The sequence below is a fragment of the Candoia aspera genome, chromosome 17 (genome assembly GCF_035149785.1).
Source record: "Candoia aspera isolate rCanAsp1 chromosome 17, rCanAsp1.hap2, whole genome shotgun sequence".
NCBI lineage: Eukaryota > Metazoa > Chordata > Lepidosauria > Squamata > Boidae > Candoia > Candoia aspera.
In genome coordinates, this window is record NC_086169.1 from 9,610,309 (window position 1) to 9,627,603 (window position 17,295).

At 45.8% G+C, this 17,295-nt stretch overlaps 1 protein-coding gene across 2 annotated transcripts in view; it reads left to right on the plus strand.

Annotated features, from left to right (window-relative positions):
• Positions 1–17,295, plus strand: part of AHNAK (AHNAK nucleoprotein) — a 58,781-nt gene that overhangs the window by 28,326 nt on the left and 13,160 nt on the right. For both annotated transcript variants that reach the window (XM_063317261.1, XM_063317263.1), the window contains exons 2-5: positions 4,932–5,025; positions 7,913–8,069; positions 8,651–8,838; positions 11,905–16,972. In XM_063317261.1, the coding sequence (XP_063173331.1) occupies positions 7,913–8,069; positions 8,651–8,838; positions 11,905–16,972 (5,413 nt within the window). In that variant the 5' untranslated portion in view covers positions 4,932–5,025. The remainder of the gene's footprint in view (positions 1–4,931; positions 5,026–7,912; positions 8,070–8,650; positions 8,839–11,904; positions 16,973–17,295) is intronic.

Consider the following 17,295-nt stretch of genomic DNA (forward strand, 5'->3'; position numbering starts at 1 on the left):
GCACAGCCAGAACTGTCCTAAACAAAGCTTGCGGTTTATCTTTCGCACGCAGGTTTTGTGGGTATTTCTCTACCTAATTTATATCCTGAAAAGTTCAGAGTCTATTGTTGAGCATTCTGTTTCTCATGCTGTGTGCCCTGGATCAACCTTTTTGAAATGTTTTGAACTAGTTGGACAGAAACAGAAAGTAGTTGTAAATAAACACAGTTGTAAATAAACAGAAACGGAAAAATAAAGGAGAGTTTTGCAGAGGTTTTGGGTGGAGGGAGATGGTTGAATTAATGTTTGAAGTTAGTTTTTATGTTGCTCTACAATCATCAGTCTTTGACATTCCTTCGCAAGAGATATGAAGCCTCCGAAACTCATGGCTACAAGAGAACAAATAATGTTATTTACACTATCTCTGGATCCGGAGAAAAATTCTCCCTTTGCGGGATGTTAAGCATTGCCTTATCTGCTGGGGAAGGCAAGGGGAGGTAGGTCTGGCAATGCTAGGAATGATCTGGGTTCAACTTTATTTTCTCAAGCGAGTGTCTAGTCCAGTGTTCCTCAACCTTAGCAACTTTAAGATGCCTGGACTTCAACTCCCAGAATTCCCCAGCCAACTAGTCTTAATTATTAGTCCTTGATATTTTTTATCTCTTTATTTTAAAAAATCTAATAAAGTTATTTTGGGGAAAAAAAGTTATTTTGGGGAAAAAAATGTTTTTTTCTGGGGAAAAAAGAGAAGTGGTTCTTTGCTGGCTGGGGAGTTCTGGGAGTTGAAGTCCAGGCATCTTAAAGTTGCTAAGGTTGAGGAACACTGGACTAGTCCCTCTTATTTGTGGCAATAGTACAGAAGGACCTGCAGGAACATGCAGAATTACTTGCTCCTCCTTTCCAAAGCGTGAATTGGGATGGGAGGCCTTATGCCAAGATACATTTACAGACACGCTTGCCATCAAAAACAGATTTTCGGCACTACTCTAAAAAAAATACATGTCAGCATTTAGAAGGCCAATTGTTGCACAACTTCGAATTGCTAAAATGTGATTTGTTCAAGCAGTACAATATGAGGGCTGGTGGACGTAAAAGTCCTTCCTTTTTCTCTTCCTCTGTTCCTTTTTAGAAGGGCTTTTATCCTGCGCAGGCGGCCCAGGCCATGATCCTGCACCGAATTTATATATACAGGTCCTATTCTGAGTTGTTGCATGAACTCAAGAATGAACAAAGCCTTGTGCTTCTATTATTGCACACTCGCCTGAAATCTGCTAAGGCGAAGGCGACAGCTTTTAGAACATGTTGAAAGCATAATCGATAGGTTTGACTGGAATTTTTTTAAACTGTTCCAAAAATTTTTGGGGAAAAAAGGAAGAGATGATGAGGAAGGAGGGAAGGTGTAGAACAACAGGAGAAATAAAGGTGGGTTGCACAAGACACTGAACTTGGTTGCTGTTTAATCTTCTTTCGCGGTTCGCTCAATGTATCAGTCCGAAGGAACCCACGAGGATGGGTGCGCATGACACGTTAAGCCACCAAAGTAGCCGGTCCAGACTAACCTTAACTAAGGTTAAGGGTGGTGTGTGAATTCACCCAAGAAAGGAATGCCTTGTGTATGTGCAACACACTCGGTGCTTACCTGCAACCCCTGTCCTGGTGATAATGCATTCCAGCCTTGTTTATATCCTTTCCCAAAGGTGTGGGTGGTGTTTGTGTGTGCCCTCATACCAAACCAACCCCCCCACCTTCAACTGTTGCAGGGCAAGGAATTTGACCGCAAATGAATACAGTTTTCTCTCTTTCTCTCTCTAAGAATTCCATGCAACAAACACAAAGAAAACTCCTTTGTTTTAGCTCTGAAACCTTAGGAGGTTTGCAGGAAGACAGGGATTGAAGCCACAAAGCAGGTCCTGGGGCAGTCTTTGCCACCTTTGCAGAATGTTGGTGGGATGTTCGGGTTCAGATTCTGATCCTTGAAGCTTCTCCAGATCAGACTTGCCGAGCCGATGTCAGCTGGAGCTTTCCAAAGCGTTTCTTCCGCCTCTTTTTGTTGGGGCTGATCAGCTTTCAGGCACGGCCTGAGCCTGCGCAGGATCGTGGCGGCTTGAAAATGGAAAACTTTCTTGAGGACTCAGGAAATTGGCACAGCGTGAGAGGTGGGGCAGGGTGGCTGGGGAATGTGCCAGCCACAGGGAAGAAAACACAGAAGGTGGGTGCAACACTGCCCCCTGGCTGTATCCGCGAGAACCTCCCGAAATGTCATGCTCTGTCTGGGTAGTAAAAGATTTGTACTAAAGAATATTTGCCAGCAAAAGGGCAATATCACTCTTTCTCCTCTCCTGCTAGGCTCTCTGCTTAAAGCAATACAGGTCGTCCTCATTTAGCAACCACAACTGGGACTGGCAACTTGGTCGTTAAGTGAAATGGTCACTAAGTGAAACCATGACGGCCTTTATGATCTGACTTCAGCTTTCCTCCGCTTTACAGAACTGCAAAGGTCATAAATGCAAGGATTGGTCACAAAGTTACTTTTTCATCACCGTTGTAAGTTCGAATGGTCGCTAAATGAGGCAGTCGCTAAACGAGGACTGCCTGTATGGAAGTTGGAGGTTGGGAAGCCAACCACGGTAGTAGGTAAACCATGGTTATGGCTGAGCATTTTGGTGCCTGTCCAGCCAATTGTGGCTTATTGAAAGCAACCACAGTGATTCAGACCAACCACAGCTTTGCACAATGTGTGGATTGCTGCCATTGATTCCTTGCCCATTAAAGTTGCGTGTTCTGGCAGTCATTCTTCTGAAGCGCAGAGGCAGGACGAATACGGACTTGACGTTCCTGCTGGCATTTGTACCATACTTTGAATGCTTGTCCTCTGGGAACAGTGACCTGCTCAACCAATTTAGAAAGTCACCCAGCGCCCGAGGGGAGTTGGCCTGGTGGGGCCAGGTTACCCTCCTTCAGTTGCTCTCCAGTGCAAATTTTCTAGTGACTTGCAAGCTGCATCAACTCAACTGTTCACACCACATGCTTTGACCATGTCGTTTAACTGTTAGCGGCTACATTCTCACAACAGGGTGAACTTGGTCAGTTTTAAACTGTATTAGCTTTTTTTAGGAGCCAACATGTTGTGTCTGCCCACCCCTTTGGGTTAACTGAGGTTTCAGTGTATCGGGAGAAGCTAAAAAATGTGATCACCAACTTCTGCGGTAAGCAGCTGAAAGCTGTTGTATAATCTCCGCATTATAGGAGTAACAGCAATGAAAACAGTACGGGCAGATCAGCCATTTGCTCCCTGCATCTAGCAGTAAAAATATCTTGGTTTGGCACCAGATTGCATTGCTGGAAATGAGCAAATATTATTGTTTCGTTGGAACATGTTTTTCTGCAAGGAAAGGATTTAGAGCAGTGTTTCTCAACCTTGGCAGCTTGAAGATGTGTGGACCTCAACTCCCAGAATTCCCCAACCAGTTCTGGGAGTTGAAGTCTACACATCTTCAGGTTGCCAAGGCTGAGAAACACTGATTTAGAGATTTTGGTTTAGTTTACTTCAGATTGCTGAGAGTGGGCACGGAAATAACTTGAGCCCATTCATACCACAGACATAACTTACAGGCAGTCCTCATTTAATGACCACAATTGGGACTGGAATTTTGGTTCCTAAGTGAAGTGGCCATTAAGTGAATCCATCCTGATTTTACAACTTTTTTGTGGTGGTGATTAAGCAAATCACTGGTGGCGCTAAGCGAATCACCGCAGTCGTTAAGCAAACCATGTGATTATTAAGCAAATCACGCAGTTCCCCATTGAATTTGCTTGCCAGAAGCTGGCTGGGAAGGTTGAAAATGGTGATCACATGACCACGGGATGCTGCAATGGTCATAAATGCAAACCGGTTGCCAAGCACCCAAATTGTGATCATGTGACCCTGGGGATGCTGCAACGGTCGTAAGTGTGAGGATTGGTTGCAAGTCAGTTTTTTCAGCACTGTCGTAAGTCTGAACGATCACTAAACAAATGGTTGTTAAGCGAGGACTACCTGTAGTTCCTGATTTACTCCATTTTCTGGCTTTATGTAATACATTGGATCAAACTAACCAAACCAAGGGGGTTTACACCCACAAAAATAAACCTAGTTTAACACTAGCAAGCTTTGTGCCTTACACTAATTCAGTCCCTGAGATTTTAAGTGTCTTGAGTCAACATGTCCAACCTGTGTGGTGCCTAAAAAGGGGGAAAAAACCACCTTCATTTATAATATTAGAAAGAATATTCTGATAAACTTGGCTGAAGCCAAAAATCCCTCCTTTTCCACAGAACATATGTCTGTTTGATGTGGCTTTTTTGTCCTTGTGAATTGATGCAAACAGAAAGCTGGTGTTCACTATGACAACCGAATTCAGGGGCCAGAGACCTTATCAGATATTCATGGTTGCTTGTAATGAGTACATAGGTGGTGTTTTTTGAATGAAAACCACTGGATGAAAAAGATTTGTTCTGGCAAATCAATTCTGACGACGTATAAACATTAGCTATAGATGCACTTCCTTGGGGATGCATCCAGGAGTATTTGTCCACTGGTGGTTAAAAGCGTCTTTTGTTCAGCCCGCGGTGTTAGTTAGGAATGTGCAAGCTTTCAAACCACACAGCACGCTTTGCCAAACCAATTGCAAAGGCTGCCACTTAAAGTTCTGGTTCTTCCTGTCTTGAAAAAAATCCTATCAGGCTGGCTGTAGAGGTACCATCAGGCGCTGTTGGTACACTTAAAGCTTACTTTTGCAGCCAAGGAGGAAAGATTCCTGCTTTTAATAGAAAAAGAAGAGGCGGTGGGGGGTAGGAAGTAAACGCTGGCATGCCAGGCTGTCAAGTCCTGTGCTTGGTAAAATTCTGGCAATTCGGGTACCGGAAAAATCGTGAGTTATTTTATTCACCGGGAGTTTTAATTTCTTTCCTAGGTTGAGAAGTTGGAACAAACATTACCAAAGGATCGGAAAGTGAGAAGTACTGAATTCCTGGGGCGGATCCTACCTGGAGCAAAGTCCTAAAAAGGTTGGAGACTCACGGTGACTCATATTTCCACCTACCTTTTAGAAACAACAGTAGTTTAATTGTCATTATTTTGCATCACTTTCTCCAGCCTTCCAAATGTGTCAGACTCCAGTGCCCATCCTTCCAACGGTCATGTTGGATGGGGATAATGGGAACTGAAGCCCAACCCATCAGGAAGGATGTAAGTGTGGGACATATACAGGTAGTCCTTGACTTATGACCATTCATTTAGCGACCGTTTGAAGGTATGACAGCACTGGAAAAAGTGACTAACGACCAGTCCTCACACTTATGACTGTCACAGCATCCCTGTGGTCACATGATCAAAATTCAGGCGCTTGGCAACCAGCATGTATCTACGATGGTTCCAGCATCCTGGGGTCACATGATCTCCATTTGCGACCTTGCCAGCCAGATTCCAACAAGCAAAGTCAGTGGGGGAAGCTAGATTCATTTAATGACCACATGATTCACTTAATGGCTGTGGCAAAAAGGTCATAAAATTGGGCTTGATTCACTTAATGACCGCCTTACTTAGCGATGGAAGATCTAGTCCCAATCATGGTTGTAAGTCGAGGACTAAGGAGGAAGTCTTAAGAAGTGGGATTCCTTAGGACCAGAGGCCAGTTCCTTGCCAAAGGCCCCAAGGATTTGATCTCCCGTTCAAAAGAGGGATCAGGTATGAAGTGATCTGTAAAATAACTAGAGCAGTTGTCTCCAAAGTGGGATGCAGGCACAGGATGATCTGTGGGGGTGTGGGAAGAAAATAACTGGAATGCTTGTTTGCATGTATATTATTATCTAAAAGAAGAAGAAATTAAGCTATACTAATATGTTATGTACAGATGTGCGTAACGTATATAATTGCGAGCCGGCCTAGCATAGTGGTTAAAGGCGCTGGGCTAGAAACCAGGAGGCCTTGGGTTTGAGTCATGCCTCAGGCACAAAGCCAGCTGGGGGACTTTCGGCTAGTCCCCTCCGTCTCAGCCCTGGAAAGAAGAAGGCCAGGGGAAACCCCTTCTGAAAATCTTGCCAAGAAAACTGCAGGGACAATTCCAGGCAGTCACCAGGAGTCAACACCGACTTGAAAGTGGGACTTCCGGTGGAGCAATGGTGGATTGAAGACCACTTTTTGCAGAGCTGCCGGCCATGGCAGATAAGAGGAGCCGGAGAAGGGGTTGGCTCTTTGGAGCCCTCTCTGGATGGAGAAGGCTGGATCACCCACACGTACTTCATATAGAGGTTCCCTGCGAAGAAATCGCAGAATTGAGATCTCCAGTGGGTTGAGCGCTCTGGAAGTTGTGGGGAACGGCTTGCCAGAGCTGCGGTTCGCAGCCTTCGATCACTGGCTTGAAGGTGTAGATGTGTGTAGATATATGGCTCCTGGCAACTGCCTGGACAAATCCCTACCGCTGTTTTTGGCAGCGGTTTGCCATGGTCCTCCTCCTAGGGCTAAGAGAGAGGGACTGGCCCCAGGTCAGCAGCAAAGATGAAGAAGCAGAAACCCGTGCTTACCAAATTCTTCCTGGGGGAAGCAGAAATGAGAAGCATCCTTCCCTTCCATTTATCTGGAATAAATGGAAGGGAAGGCAGCCTCTTGTTGGTTTCATAATGTAGATCAGAAAGATCCTGAGAATTTCCCTGCAGCACCCCAGAAAGGAAACTGGTAACAGGGCAAATGTGAGATACCTTTTCTTCCAAGCTGCGATTGGACCTGTCGCAAAAGCAGTCAGTGGCATTTGGAAAGAAAATATCATCAAAAGGACAGATTAGACCAGTGTTTCTCATCCTTGGCAACTTTAAGATGTATGGACTTCAACTCCCAGAATTCCCCAGCCAGCCATGAAGTTATATAAACATCTTAAGGTTGCCAAGGTTGAGAAACACCAGATTAGAGTATTTGTTCAGTGTTCTGTAATACATCACCCTGGCAAAGTCTAAGTCCTGTCTAAATGGATCCATTTTCAATGCATTCCATCTGTGTACGTTGCGGATGGCTTTGCTAGTCAATTCAAAAGCCTGAATGCATTTATCTAAGTGTCAGCACCTTAGCTAACTGTGGTCAATCTGGAACAGCTCAGCAGGGTTGGACCGTCTTTGTACTTGGATAAGAGGGGAATCCCAGGGCTGTGGGTTAGACTGGGAAGTCTAAACAACATCTCAGAAGACCCGTGAAGTCAGTAGGAGCCAAACCTGACTCAGAGGGATCTGATTCGAAGAGCTGAGTAAATATTGTTGCTTTTCTTTTTGCAGAAATGCAGAGCAGCGCAAACGTGCTGCTGCGGAGCATTAATTTTCCTAGCCGTTGAGCGGAATAAGGAACTGGCACAGCAAAGTGCAAAAAAAAAAAAAGTACTGGGTGTGTAGACTGCAAAGTCAGGTTCAGGTTTCACTAGCAGAGTTTGCCCAACATGCTAATCTCAGTTAAAATGGATCTAGAAGCGTTGTGGTTGTGCTTCCTGGCTCGGCATATTGTAGGAACACCCCCCCCCCCCCCAGACACACTTTCTCTTCTCATGTAATGGTTCCCAGGTCATCAGGTTAATCCACAGTATGGTTTATTTCATGATGTGAACGCAGGGAGCTGTGTTTTGTTGGCCTGGATGTGGTGTGAGTTGAGGTGTGAGGCTGCCTAGGCCCAGTTGCCGTCATGCCAGCCCACCTTGTTAGGATATAGGAGTAAGAAAGATGCAGTGTAACTTGCATCCTTGTGAGATCCTTGCTGGAAAAATAGGACAAAACAAAAATAAAAATACTCCATGTATAATCCAGTACAGTTCTGGCATAAGGTCCGTTTTCTGTGCTGTGGAATTTGGACACATCTAGATTAGGATTTTCCCCTATTTTTATTTTTAAGCCTGGACAGCTGCTTGTTTCTGTGCCAAAGATGGAGAAGGAAGAAGAGGAAACCCGGGAGATCTTGCTCCCTGATTGGCAAGGCAGCGGATCTCACGGTATTACCATCAACGAGACGGATGGAGGTGTTTTTGTGAAGCAGATTGAACAGGACTCCCCGGTCGCCAAGACGGGAATTGTGAAGGAAGGTTCGTGAAACAGTCTGGGGACCGTTGCAAATGAAGCGTGTAGAAAAGTGGTAGAAAAGTTGGGTGCCCTCCAAGAGCAACAGATCAACCAAGGCCCTTTCGATTCTTGCAGATGTCTTAGGTCAGGACCTCCATCATCCCCAGCCAAGCATGATTAGAGGGCACCTAAATGGAAGCTCCCCACGTGTCTGTCCTGACGTTTCCTTCGTCGCTTTTGGCTGCCTTGAGCACAAAAGGTGTCCGCAAGATTTGTTGCTCCTGTCTCCATGACAGAAGGAGCAGCACTGTGCTGTATGTTCCATCCGTTTTGAACACGTGTGGGGGATGACACGCCTACAAATCATCAATCATACCCTTCCTAGATCCCACCACCTTCACGAGCACCTTCCTAATGTAAAGACCTAATGAAGCGTTTCTCGACCTTGGCCGCATGACAATGTCTGGACTTCAACTCCCAGAATTCCCCAGCCAGCACAACACAGTGGCTGGGGAATTCTGGGAGCTGAAGTCCAGACATCATCAGGCGGTCAAGGTTGAGAAACACTGACTTAATGCTTGCCTTTCTCTTCCTCTTTTTCCAGGAGACCAGATTGTGAGCGCCACCATCTATTTTGACAACGTGCACTCAGGGGAGGTCACGGAGCTCCTTAAAAACGTGGGCCATCACACGGTGGGTCTGCGGCTACAGAGGAAAGGAGACCACTCTCCGTTGCCAGGGCAGTCTGGCTCCTACGATGTGTTTGCCCCAAGGAGCCCAGAAGTTGTTTTGGTGAGTACGTGACAGAAGAAGAAGTTGGGGTTGGGGGTATTTAAGGAAGCCCAATTTCAACCCTGTTGATCTTTGGTACCATACGCGTTCTAGGACAGGAGTTCTCCAACTTGAGATTGCACCTAGGGTATTATTAGCAAGAGCATTAGATACCCAGCTTGGTCGTGTTCCTGCAAGTAGTTGTTGGAAAAGTTGGTTTAATACAATTTAACAGCCAGCGAGGGGAAAGCAGGTTGGGAAGGACAGACTGAAGGTGGAGCAGCTCCAAGAAGGGGGTCCCAGTGACTGCAATGGTTTGGTGAGCCTCAATTCGGAGCCCCCCCAGAAAAATGACTAAAGAGGGGCTTCCTTTCTCATTTGGAGAGGGGGCTTTGATTGACACTAAATAGGAGCCAGGAGCAGAGGTTGCCCATGTAAAATACAATTCATTTTTTTTCCCCATGCAATTTCTTTCTTTCTTTCTTTTTAATCTATAAAAGCACACAGAAACTCAGAGAACAAAGAACATTTTTTCCTATTTATCCATTTTAGCTTATTTGTTTATTTTATTTACTTATCAAATTTTGCCACTGTCCGTCTCCCCCCGAGAGAGGGACTCAATTGGCAATAGGGTGATCGGTAGTGACACGCATTGATTTGTAGATCTCTTGCACAAATAATAACCAGCTTCAGATTACACAGAAACGCAGGGGAAAAAAGGAGCATTTTTCTCCTGCTTATCAATCCAGTTTAGCCGATGATAGTGTAATCGGAAGTGACAAGAAGGCTGGCCCAATTTGATTGAGTGGAAGCCAGTTGCGGTGGCTTAGAAGTCTAGCAGCATCCCGTTGTGTGTAGGTACAAAGCCAGAAACTGGAGTTTGCACAAGGCTACAGGTAGTCCTTGACTTCTGACCATTCATTTAACGACGGTCTGAAGTTATGACGGCCTTGGAATGGGCGCTTTATGGCCTGTAAGGCACTTCTGAGTGTCATAAAATATCTCACCACCACCCCTGTGGTCACAAGACCGAATTTTTGGTGCTTGGCAACCAGCTCGCATTTACGACCGGTTGCAGCGTCCTGCAGTCACTTGATTGCGGTTTGCAATGTTTTTGCCATTTTCCAGCAAAAAAACACCCATTGGGGAAGCTGGGTTCACTTAACGACTGCCATGAAAATGGTCATAAAATCGGGTCTGGTCACGTGGTGACTCGACTTATGACCACAACGACTTAAAATGGAAAGGCCGGTCCTGATTGTGGTCGTAAGTTGAGGACTACCTTTAGTCTCAAACAGGGTGGAACGGCTTGTGCTCCACGGCCGGAGCAGATTCCAAGTCCCGGTGCTTCTCCCTCCCCTCGGCCCTCCCCCATCGTCAGGACGACCCGGCTGCCAATCAAGAGGCAGCTGCCCATCCAACAGGCGTGGGGAGGAGGAGGGAGGACAAGATGGCTGCCTGGGAGCTCTGCAGCCACAGCCCTCGTGAAGAGAGGCTTGAGAAACAGAGCCGAAGCCCAGGAGTCAAAATGAAGAGAAAGAACTGAGGGACAGGCAGCCCCGCCGGCCGAGAAGAGGCCGCAGCTGGAAAAAAATGGGGCAGAGAGAGGCGTTTTTGCTTCCCTCGGACCCGGTGGGAGGGGAAAGTTTCCCTCTGCTGGAGCTGGAAGAGGAGAATAATAATAATAATAATAATAACAACAACAACAATAATAGCATATTAAATTTATATTCCATCTGACTTCCAGTGAGGAGGAGGAGGATAGTAATAGTAATAATAATAATAATCAAAAAAGCCTGGATGGTGGACATTGCAAGACCTGGAGGCAGCAGAGGAGAAGAGCCAAGAACTGGAGAAAATCAGAAAACACAAAGACCGGCAAAGGGAAGTAGAACGACTGTGGCAAAAGACAGCAAAGGCAGAACCAATAGTCACAGGCGCCCTGGGGGCAAGCCCAAAACATCTGGAGCACCCCTGGAACACCATCAGCATTGGCAAAATCACGATGCCTCTAATATTATTAAACAGCATCTGCCTATCCCAGGTCCGTGGGAAGGACTCAGTAGGGGACAAAAATGCCAAATCCGGCCTAAACATCTGGCTGACTGTGCGACCAACCATAATAATAATAATAATAATAATAATAATAATAATTTCTTTGCTGCCTGTGACTCTGGGAGAAGAGCCCAAAAGCCCAACAAGGAAGAAGCAGAGAAGGGTGAAGAAAAAGACAAGACATCAGGAGTAGAAAACAGAAGCTGGGGGGAAAAAGAAGGTAGTAAAGGCGTATAGCTTTATAGAGAGTGAATAGGGAAAGGTAGGGCTTAAAACAAAAGAAATAGGTCGGCAGTAAGCACATATTGTAGAGATACAGAATTGAAAGGGAGCTGCAGTTGAATTGGACTTAAAAGAATATAGTGTAGAAAAAGAGCCTAAAAATAGTTAAAATGGAATATAGTTTTAGTAAGAAGATACTAGTTTCTGAAAGAGTTGAAGGCATTTATATATATATATATATATATATATATATATATATATATATATATATACACACACACATACATACATATACATATACATATACATATACATATACATATACATATACATATACATATATTTGGTGAGCTTTCCTTGTTTTAGGTATGATAAGTCTCCCCCAGCCACTGAAGGGAGATAAAAAAATCAGCTAACCATCAAGGTTTCTAGTGGCTTGTGACTTTACTGAGTCTGGGTCAATTTGATTATTTGTGGTTCAAAAAATTACTGTGACAATCTAGTGCCGTATTTCTCAACCGTGGCAACTTCAAGTTGTGTGGACCCTAACCCTAATTTCTACCCAAACTGCCCAGAAAAACAATATCAAAGAACCAAAATGGGCAGACATATCCACTCAGGGGGTATTCTGATGTAGTAAAATGTAGAAACCCAGTTGAAGTGAGCCACAAGATTTGAAATGAAATGGTGAGACTTGTCCCTGGAAGACAAGTTCTGGGATGTTGCTTTGACAAAGACTGGTATCAGTGATTTCTGTAGAAAAGCAGCAGATTGAGAGAAGTTTGATGAAACAATTCCTTTCTCTTTCAGAGCGGAGATGATGAAGAGTATCAGCGGATTTACACCACAAAAATTAAACCTCGCCTTAAGTCAGAAGATGGTATAGACGTTGAGCGCACAGGAACTCAAAGTAGGACCATCACAGTCACCAAAAGAGTCACAGCTTACACTGTCGATGTCACCGGCCATGAAGGCACCAGAGAGATTGACATCACCAGTCCTGAGTTTAAGATCAAAATTCCTAAACATGAACTTACCCAGATTTCTAAAGCTGGAATTGAAACAGAGCCTGGGAAAACTGTCATCAAGATTCCACATGTGGATTTGCCTGGGAGACCCAGCTATGGAAAAGTCTCCTATGAAGGAGGGAAATCTTACGATGTTACATATTCTGGACCAACTATTGACTTGCCTTCCCGAAAATTGGAGGCAGGTGTTCCTGATACCTTTGTGGGGCAGCCAAAGGTGGGGAAAACTGATACCCGAGGCCCTAATGTCATGGGTGTGGATCTGAGAGCTCAGACAGACTTCACAAGCCCTGAAATCAATGGGAAAACAGGGGAACGACTGCAATTTGGTATCAAAGGTCCTAAAGTGCAAGGGGACTTGGGAGGGTTGGAAGGTGCAAGTGTAAAAGTCCCTGCATCAGGCATTGAAGGCAAGATTACAAGTCCGGGTGTCAGAGATGAAAGCAAAGGAAAACTTGCATTCCCTGCAATGAGAATGCCCAAATTTGGTATATCATCTCCAGTTGCTGACATTGAGGTTCCTCAGCTTGATGCAACAGCTCCATCCATGACAATCAAAGGCCCAGAAGGGCTCCAAACAAGCCCCAAACATACAGTATGGAGCACAGGAATACCAGAACCAAAGTTGGATATGGGTGTAAAAGGACTGGATTTGAAAGGTGGGGTGAAAGTTACTTCTTCATCCTTGGAAGGGCCCAAAGTGGATATCAGAGGACCTAAGGTAGATCTTGGGCCTCCAGACATTGGACTTCAAGAGGGTGAAGCAAAATTTAAAATACCCCACATGGATCTTCCTAAATTTTCTGTTTCAGGCTCTGCAGCAGATACCAATCTTCCAAAAGGGGGGATTGAGATTTCTGGCCAGACACCTAAAATCTCTATGTCAGATATTGACTTGAACCTCAAAAGTCCCAAAGGGAAAGCAGCTATACATATTTCAGGGCCAAAGATTGAAGGAGACATGAAAGGGCCTAGTGTGGGTATTGAGGGCAGCAGCGTTGACCTTGGTGGATCATTAAAAGGTCCAAACATCTCAATGCCCTCCTTGAAAACATCACCAATCAAAGTTGCTGTGCCAGATGTTGACTTGAGCCTGAAAGGGACATCATTCAAGGGTGACATGGATGTTTCTTTGCCCAAAGTAGAAGGCGGCCTGAAGGGCCCACAGATAGACCTCAAGGGCCCCAAAGTGGACATTGCTGCTCCTGGCATTGGCCTCAAAGATTCTTCAGGACAACTGAAAGGGCCTCATATCAAAACTCCACAAATCTCCATGCCAGACATTGACCTAAATTGGAAAGGCCCCAAAGTCAAGGGGGACATGGGTGTTTCCATACCAAGAGTGGAAGGAGAACTGAAGGGCCCGGCTGTGGATATCAAGGGTCCTAAAGTAGACATTGGTGCTCCAGCTGTTGACCTTCATGGGCCTGAGCTCAAAATGCCCAAACTGAAACTGCCTAAATTTGGGGTACCCGGCTTGAAAGCTGATGTTCCTGGTGTGGACGTCAGTATTCCCCAGGGCAGCCTTGACATCTCTGGTCCTAAGGTAGATATTGGAGCCCCAGGACTGGACATTAAAGGACCAGAAGGCAAAATTAAAGGTCCCCAAATCAAGAGGCCAGAACTAAATGTGGAGGCACCAAAAATTTCAGTTCCAGATGTCGACTTGAGCCTGAAAGGGCCGTCTTTAAAAGGTGAGGTGGATGTTTCTGTGCCCAAACTAGAAGGTGGTCCGAAGGGCCCGCAGATAGACCTCAAGGGCCCCAAAGTGGACATTGCTGCTCCTGGCATTGGCCTCAAAGGTCCTTCAGGTCAACTGAAAGGGCCTCATATCAAAACTCCACAAATCTCCATGCCAGACATTGACCTAAATTGGAAAGGCCCCAAAGGCAAGGGGGACATGGGTGTTTCCATACCAAGAGTGGAAGGAGAACTGAAGGGCCCGGCTGTGGATATCAAGGGTCCTAAAGTAGACATTGGTGCTCCAGCTGTTGACCTTCATGGGCCTGAGTTCAAAATGCCCAAACTGAAACTGCCTAAATTTGGGGTACCCGGCTTTAAAGCTGATGTTCCTGGTGTGGACGTCAGTCTTCCCCAGGGCAGCCTTGACATCTCTGGTCCTAAGGTAGATATTGGAGCCCCAGGACTGGACATTAAAGGACCAGAAGGCAAAATTAAAGGTCCCCAAATCAAGAGGCCAGAACTAAATGTGGAGGCACCAAAAATTTCAGTTCCAGATGTCGACTTGAGCCTGAAAGGGCCATCATTAAAAGGTGACGTGGATGTTTCTGTGCCCAAACTAGAAGGTGGTCTGAAGGGCCTGCAGATAGACCTCAAGGGCCCCAAAGTGGACATTGCTGCTCCTGGCATTGGCCTCAAAGGCCCTTCGGGTCAACTGAAAGGGCCTCATATCAAAACTCCACAAATCTCCATGCCAGACATTGACCTAAATTGGAAAGGCCCCAAAGTCAAGGGGGACATGGGTGTTTCCATACCAAGAGTAGAAGGAGAACTGAAGGGCCCGGCTGTGGATATCCAGGGTCCTAAAGTAGACATTGGTGCTCCAGCTGTTGACCTTCATGGGCCTGAGCTCAAAATGCCCAAACTGAAACTGCCTAAATTTGGGGTACCCGGCTTGAAAGCTGATGTTCCTGGTTTGGACGTCAGTCTTCCCCAGGGCAGCCTTGACATCTCTGGTCCTAAGGTAGATATTGGAGCCCCAGGACTGGACATTAAAGGACCAGAAGGCAAAATTAAAGGTCCCCAAATCAAGAGGCCAGAACTAAATGTGGAGGCACCAAAAATTTCAGTTCCAGATGTCGACTTGAGCCTGAAAGGGCCGTCTTTAAAAGGTGAGGTGGATGTTTCTGTGCCCAAACTAGAAGGTGGTCTGAAGGGCCCGCAGATAGACCTCAAGGGCCCCAAAGTGGACATTGCTGCTCCTGGCATTGGCCTCAAAGGTCCTTCAGGTCAACTGAAAGGGCCTCATATCAAAACTCCACAAATCTCCATGCCAGACATTGACCTAAATTGGAAAGGCCCCAAAGTCAAGGGGGACATGGGTGTTTCCATACCAAGAGTGGAAGGAGAACTGAAGGGCCCGGCTGTGGATATCAAGGGTCCTAAAGTAGACATTGGTGCTCCAGCTGTTGACCTTCATGGGCCTGAGCTCAAAATGCCCAAACTGAAACTGCCTAAATTTGGGGTACCCGGCTTGAAAGCTGATGTTCCTGGTGTGGACGTCAGTCTTCCCCAGGGCAGCCTTGACATCTCTGGTCCTAAGGTAGATATTGGAGCCCCAGGACTGGACATTAAAGGACCAGAAGGCAAAATTAAAGGTCCCCAAATCAAGAGGCCAGAACTAAATGTGGAGGCACCAAAAATTTCAGTTCCAGATGTTGACTTGAGCCTGAAAGGGCCATCATTAAAAGGTGACGTGGATGTTTCTGTGCCCAAACTAGAAGGTCTGAAGGGCCCACAGATAGACCTCAAGGGCCCCAAAGTGGACATTGCTGCTCCTGGCCATGGCCTCAAAGGTCCTTCAGGTCAACTGAAAGGGCCTCATATCAAAACTCCACAAATCTCCATGCCAGACATTGACCTAAATTGGAAAGGCCCCAAAGGCAAGGGGGACATGGGTGTTTCCATACCAAGAGTAGAAGGAGAACTGAAGGGCCCGGCTGTGGATATCCAGGGTCCTAAAGTAGACATTGGTGCTCCAGCTGTTGACCTTCATGGGCCTGAGCTCAAAATGCCCAAACTGAAATTTCCTAAATTTGGGGTACCCGGCTTGAAAGCTGATGTTCCTGGTGTGGATATCAGTCTTCCACAGGGCAGCCTTGATATCTCTGGTCCTAAGGTAGATATTGGAGCCCCAGGACTGGACATTGAAGGACCAGAAGGCAAAATTAAAGGTCCCCAAATCAAGAGGCCAGAACTAAATGTGGAGGCACCAAAAATTTCAGTTCCAGATGTCGACTTGAGCCTGAAAGGTCCATCATTAAAAGGTGAGGTGGATGTTTCTGTGCCCAAACTAGAAGGTGGTCTGAAGGGCCCGCAGATAGACCTCAAGGGCCCCAAAGTGGACATTGCTGCTCCTGGCATTGGCCTCAAAGGTCCTTTGGGTCAACTGAAAGGGCCTCATATCAAAACTCCACAAATCTCCATGCCAGACATTGACCTAAATTGGAAAGGCCCCAAAGTCAAGGGGGACATGGGTGTTTCCATACCAAGAGTGGAAGGAGAACTGAAGGGCCCGGCTGTGGATATCAAGGGTCCTAAAGTAGACATTGGTGCCCCAGATGTTGACCTTCATGGGCCTGAGCTCAAAATGCCCAAACTGAAATTGCCTAAATTTGGGGTACCCGGCTTTAAAGCTGATGTTCCTGGTGTGGACGTCAGTCTTCCCCAGGGCAGCCTTGACATCTCTGGTCCTAAGGTAGATATTGGAGCCCCAGGACTGGACACTGAAGGACCAGAAGTCAAAATTAAAGGTCCCAAAGTTAAGATGCCAGAAATGCATATCAAAACTCCTAAAATCTTGATGCCAGACGTTGATTTGAATCTGAAGGGGCCCAAACTCATAGGAGATGTGGATGTTTCTATTCCAAAAATAGAAGGTGACATGAAAGGTCCAGAAATTGATATCAAAGGTCCAGATATTGAAGCTCCAGATGTTGACCTCCATGGACCAGAAGGGAAATTGAGGATGACAAAATTCAAAATGCCCAAGTTTGGAATGCCAAGCTTCAAAGGAGAAGGTCCTGATGTGGATTTAAACCTCCCTAAAGCAGAGCTTGATGTTTCCATTCCAACAGTTGATGTAGAAGCACCAAGTTTGGACATTGAAGGTCCAGAAGGAAAACTGAAGGGACCGAAATTTAAGATGCCCGAGTTTAATATTCATGCACCAAAGTTTTCAATGCCAGATGTTGATTTGAATCTTAAGGGGCCAAAATGGAAAGGGGATGCAGATATTTCTGGGCCAAAAATAGAAGGTGAATTTAAAGGACCCCATTTTGGTATTGAAGGCCCTAAACTGGATGTTGATGTTCCTGATGTAGAGCTGGAAGGGCCTGAAGGAAAAATTAAAGGGCCCAAATTCAAGATGCCTAAACTGAATATTAAAGCTCCCAAAATTTCCATGCCAGATGTAGATGTAGATGTTAAGGTC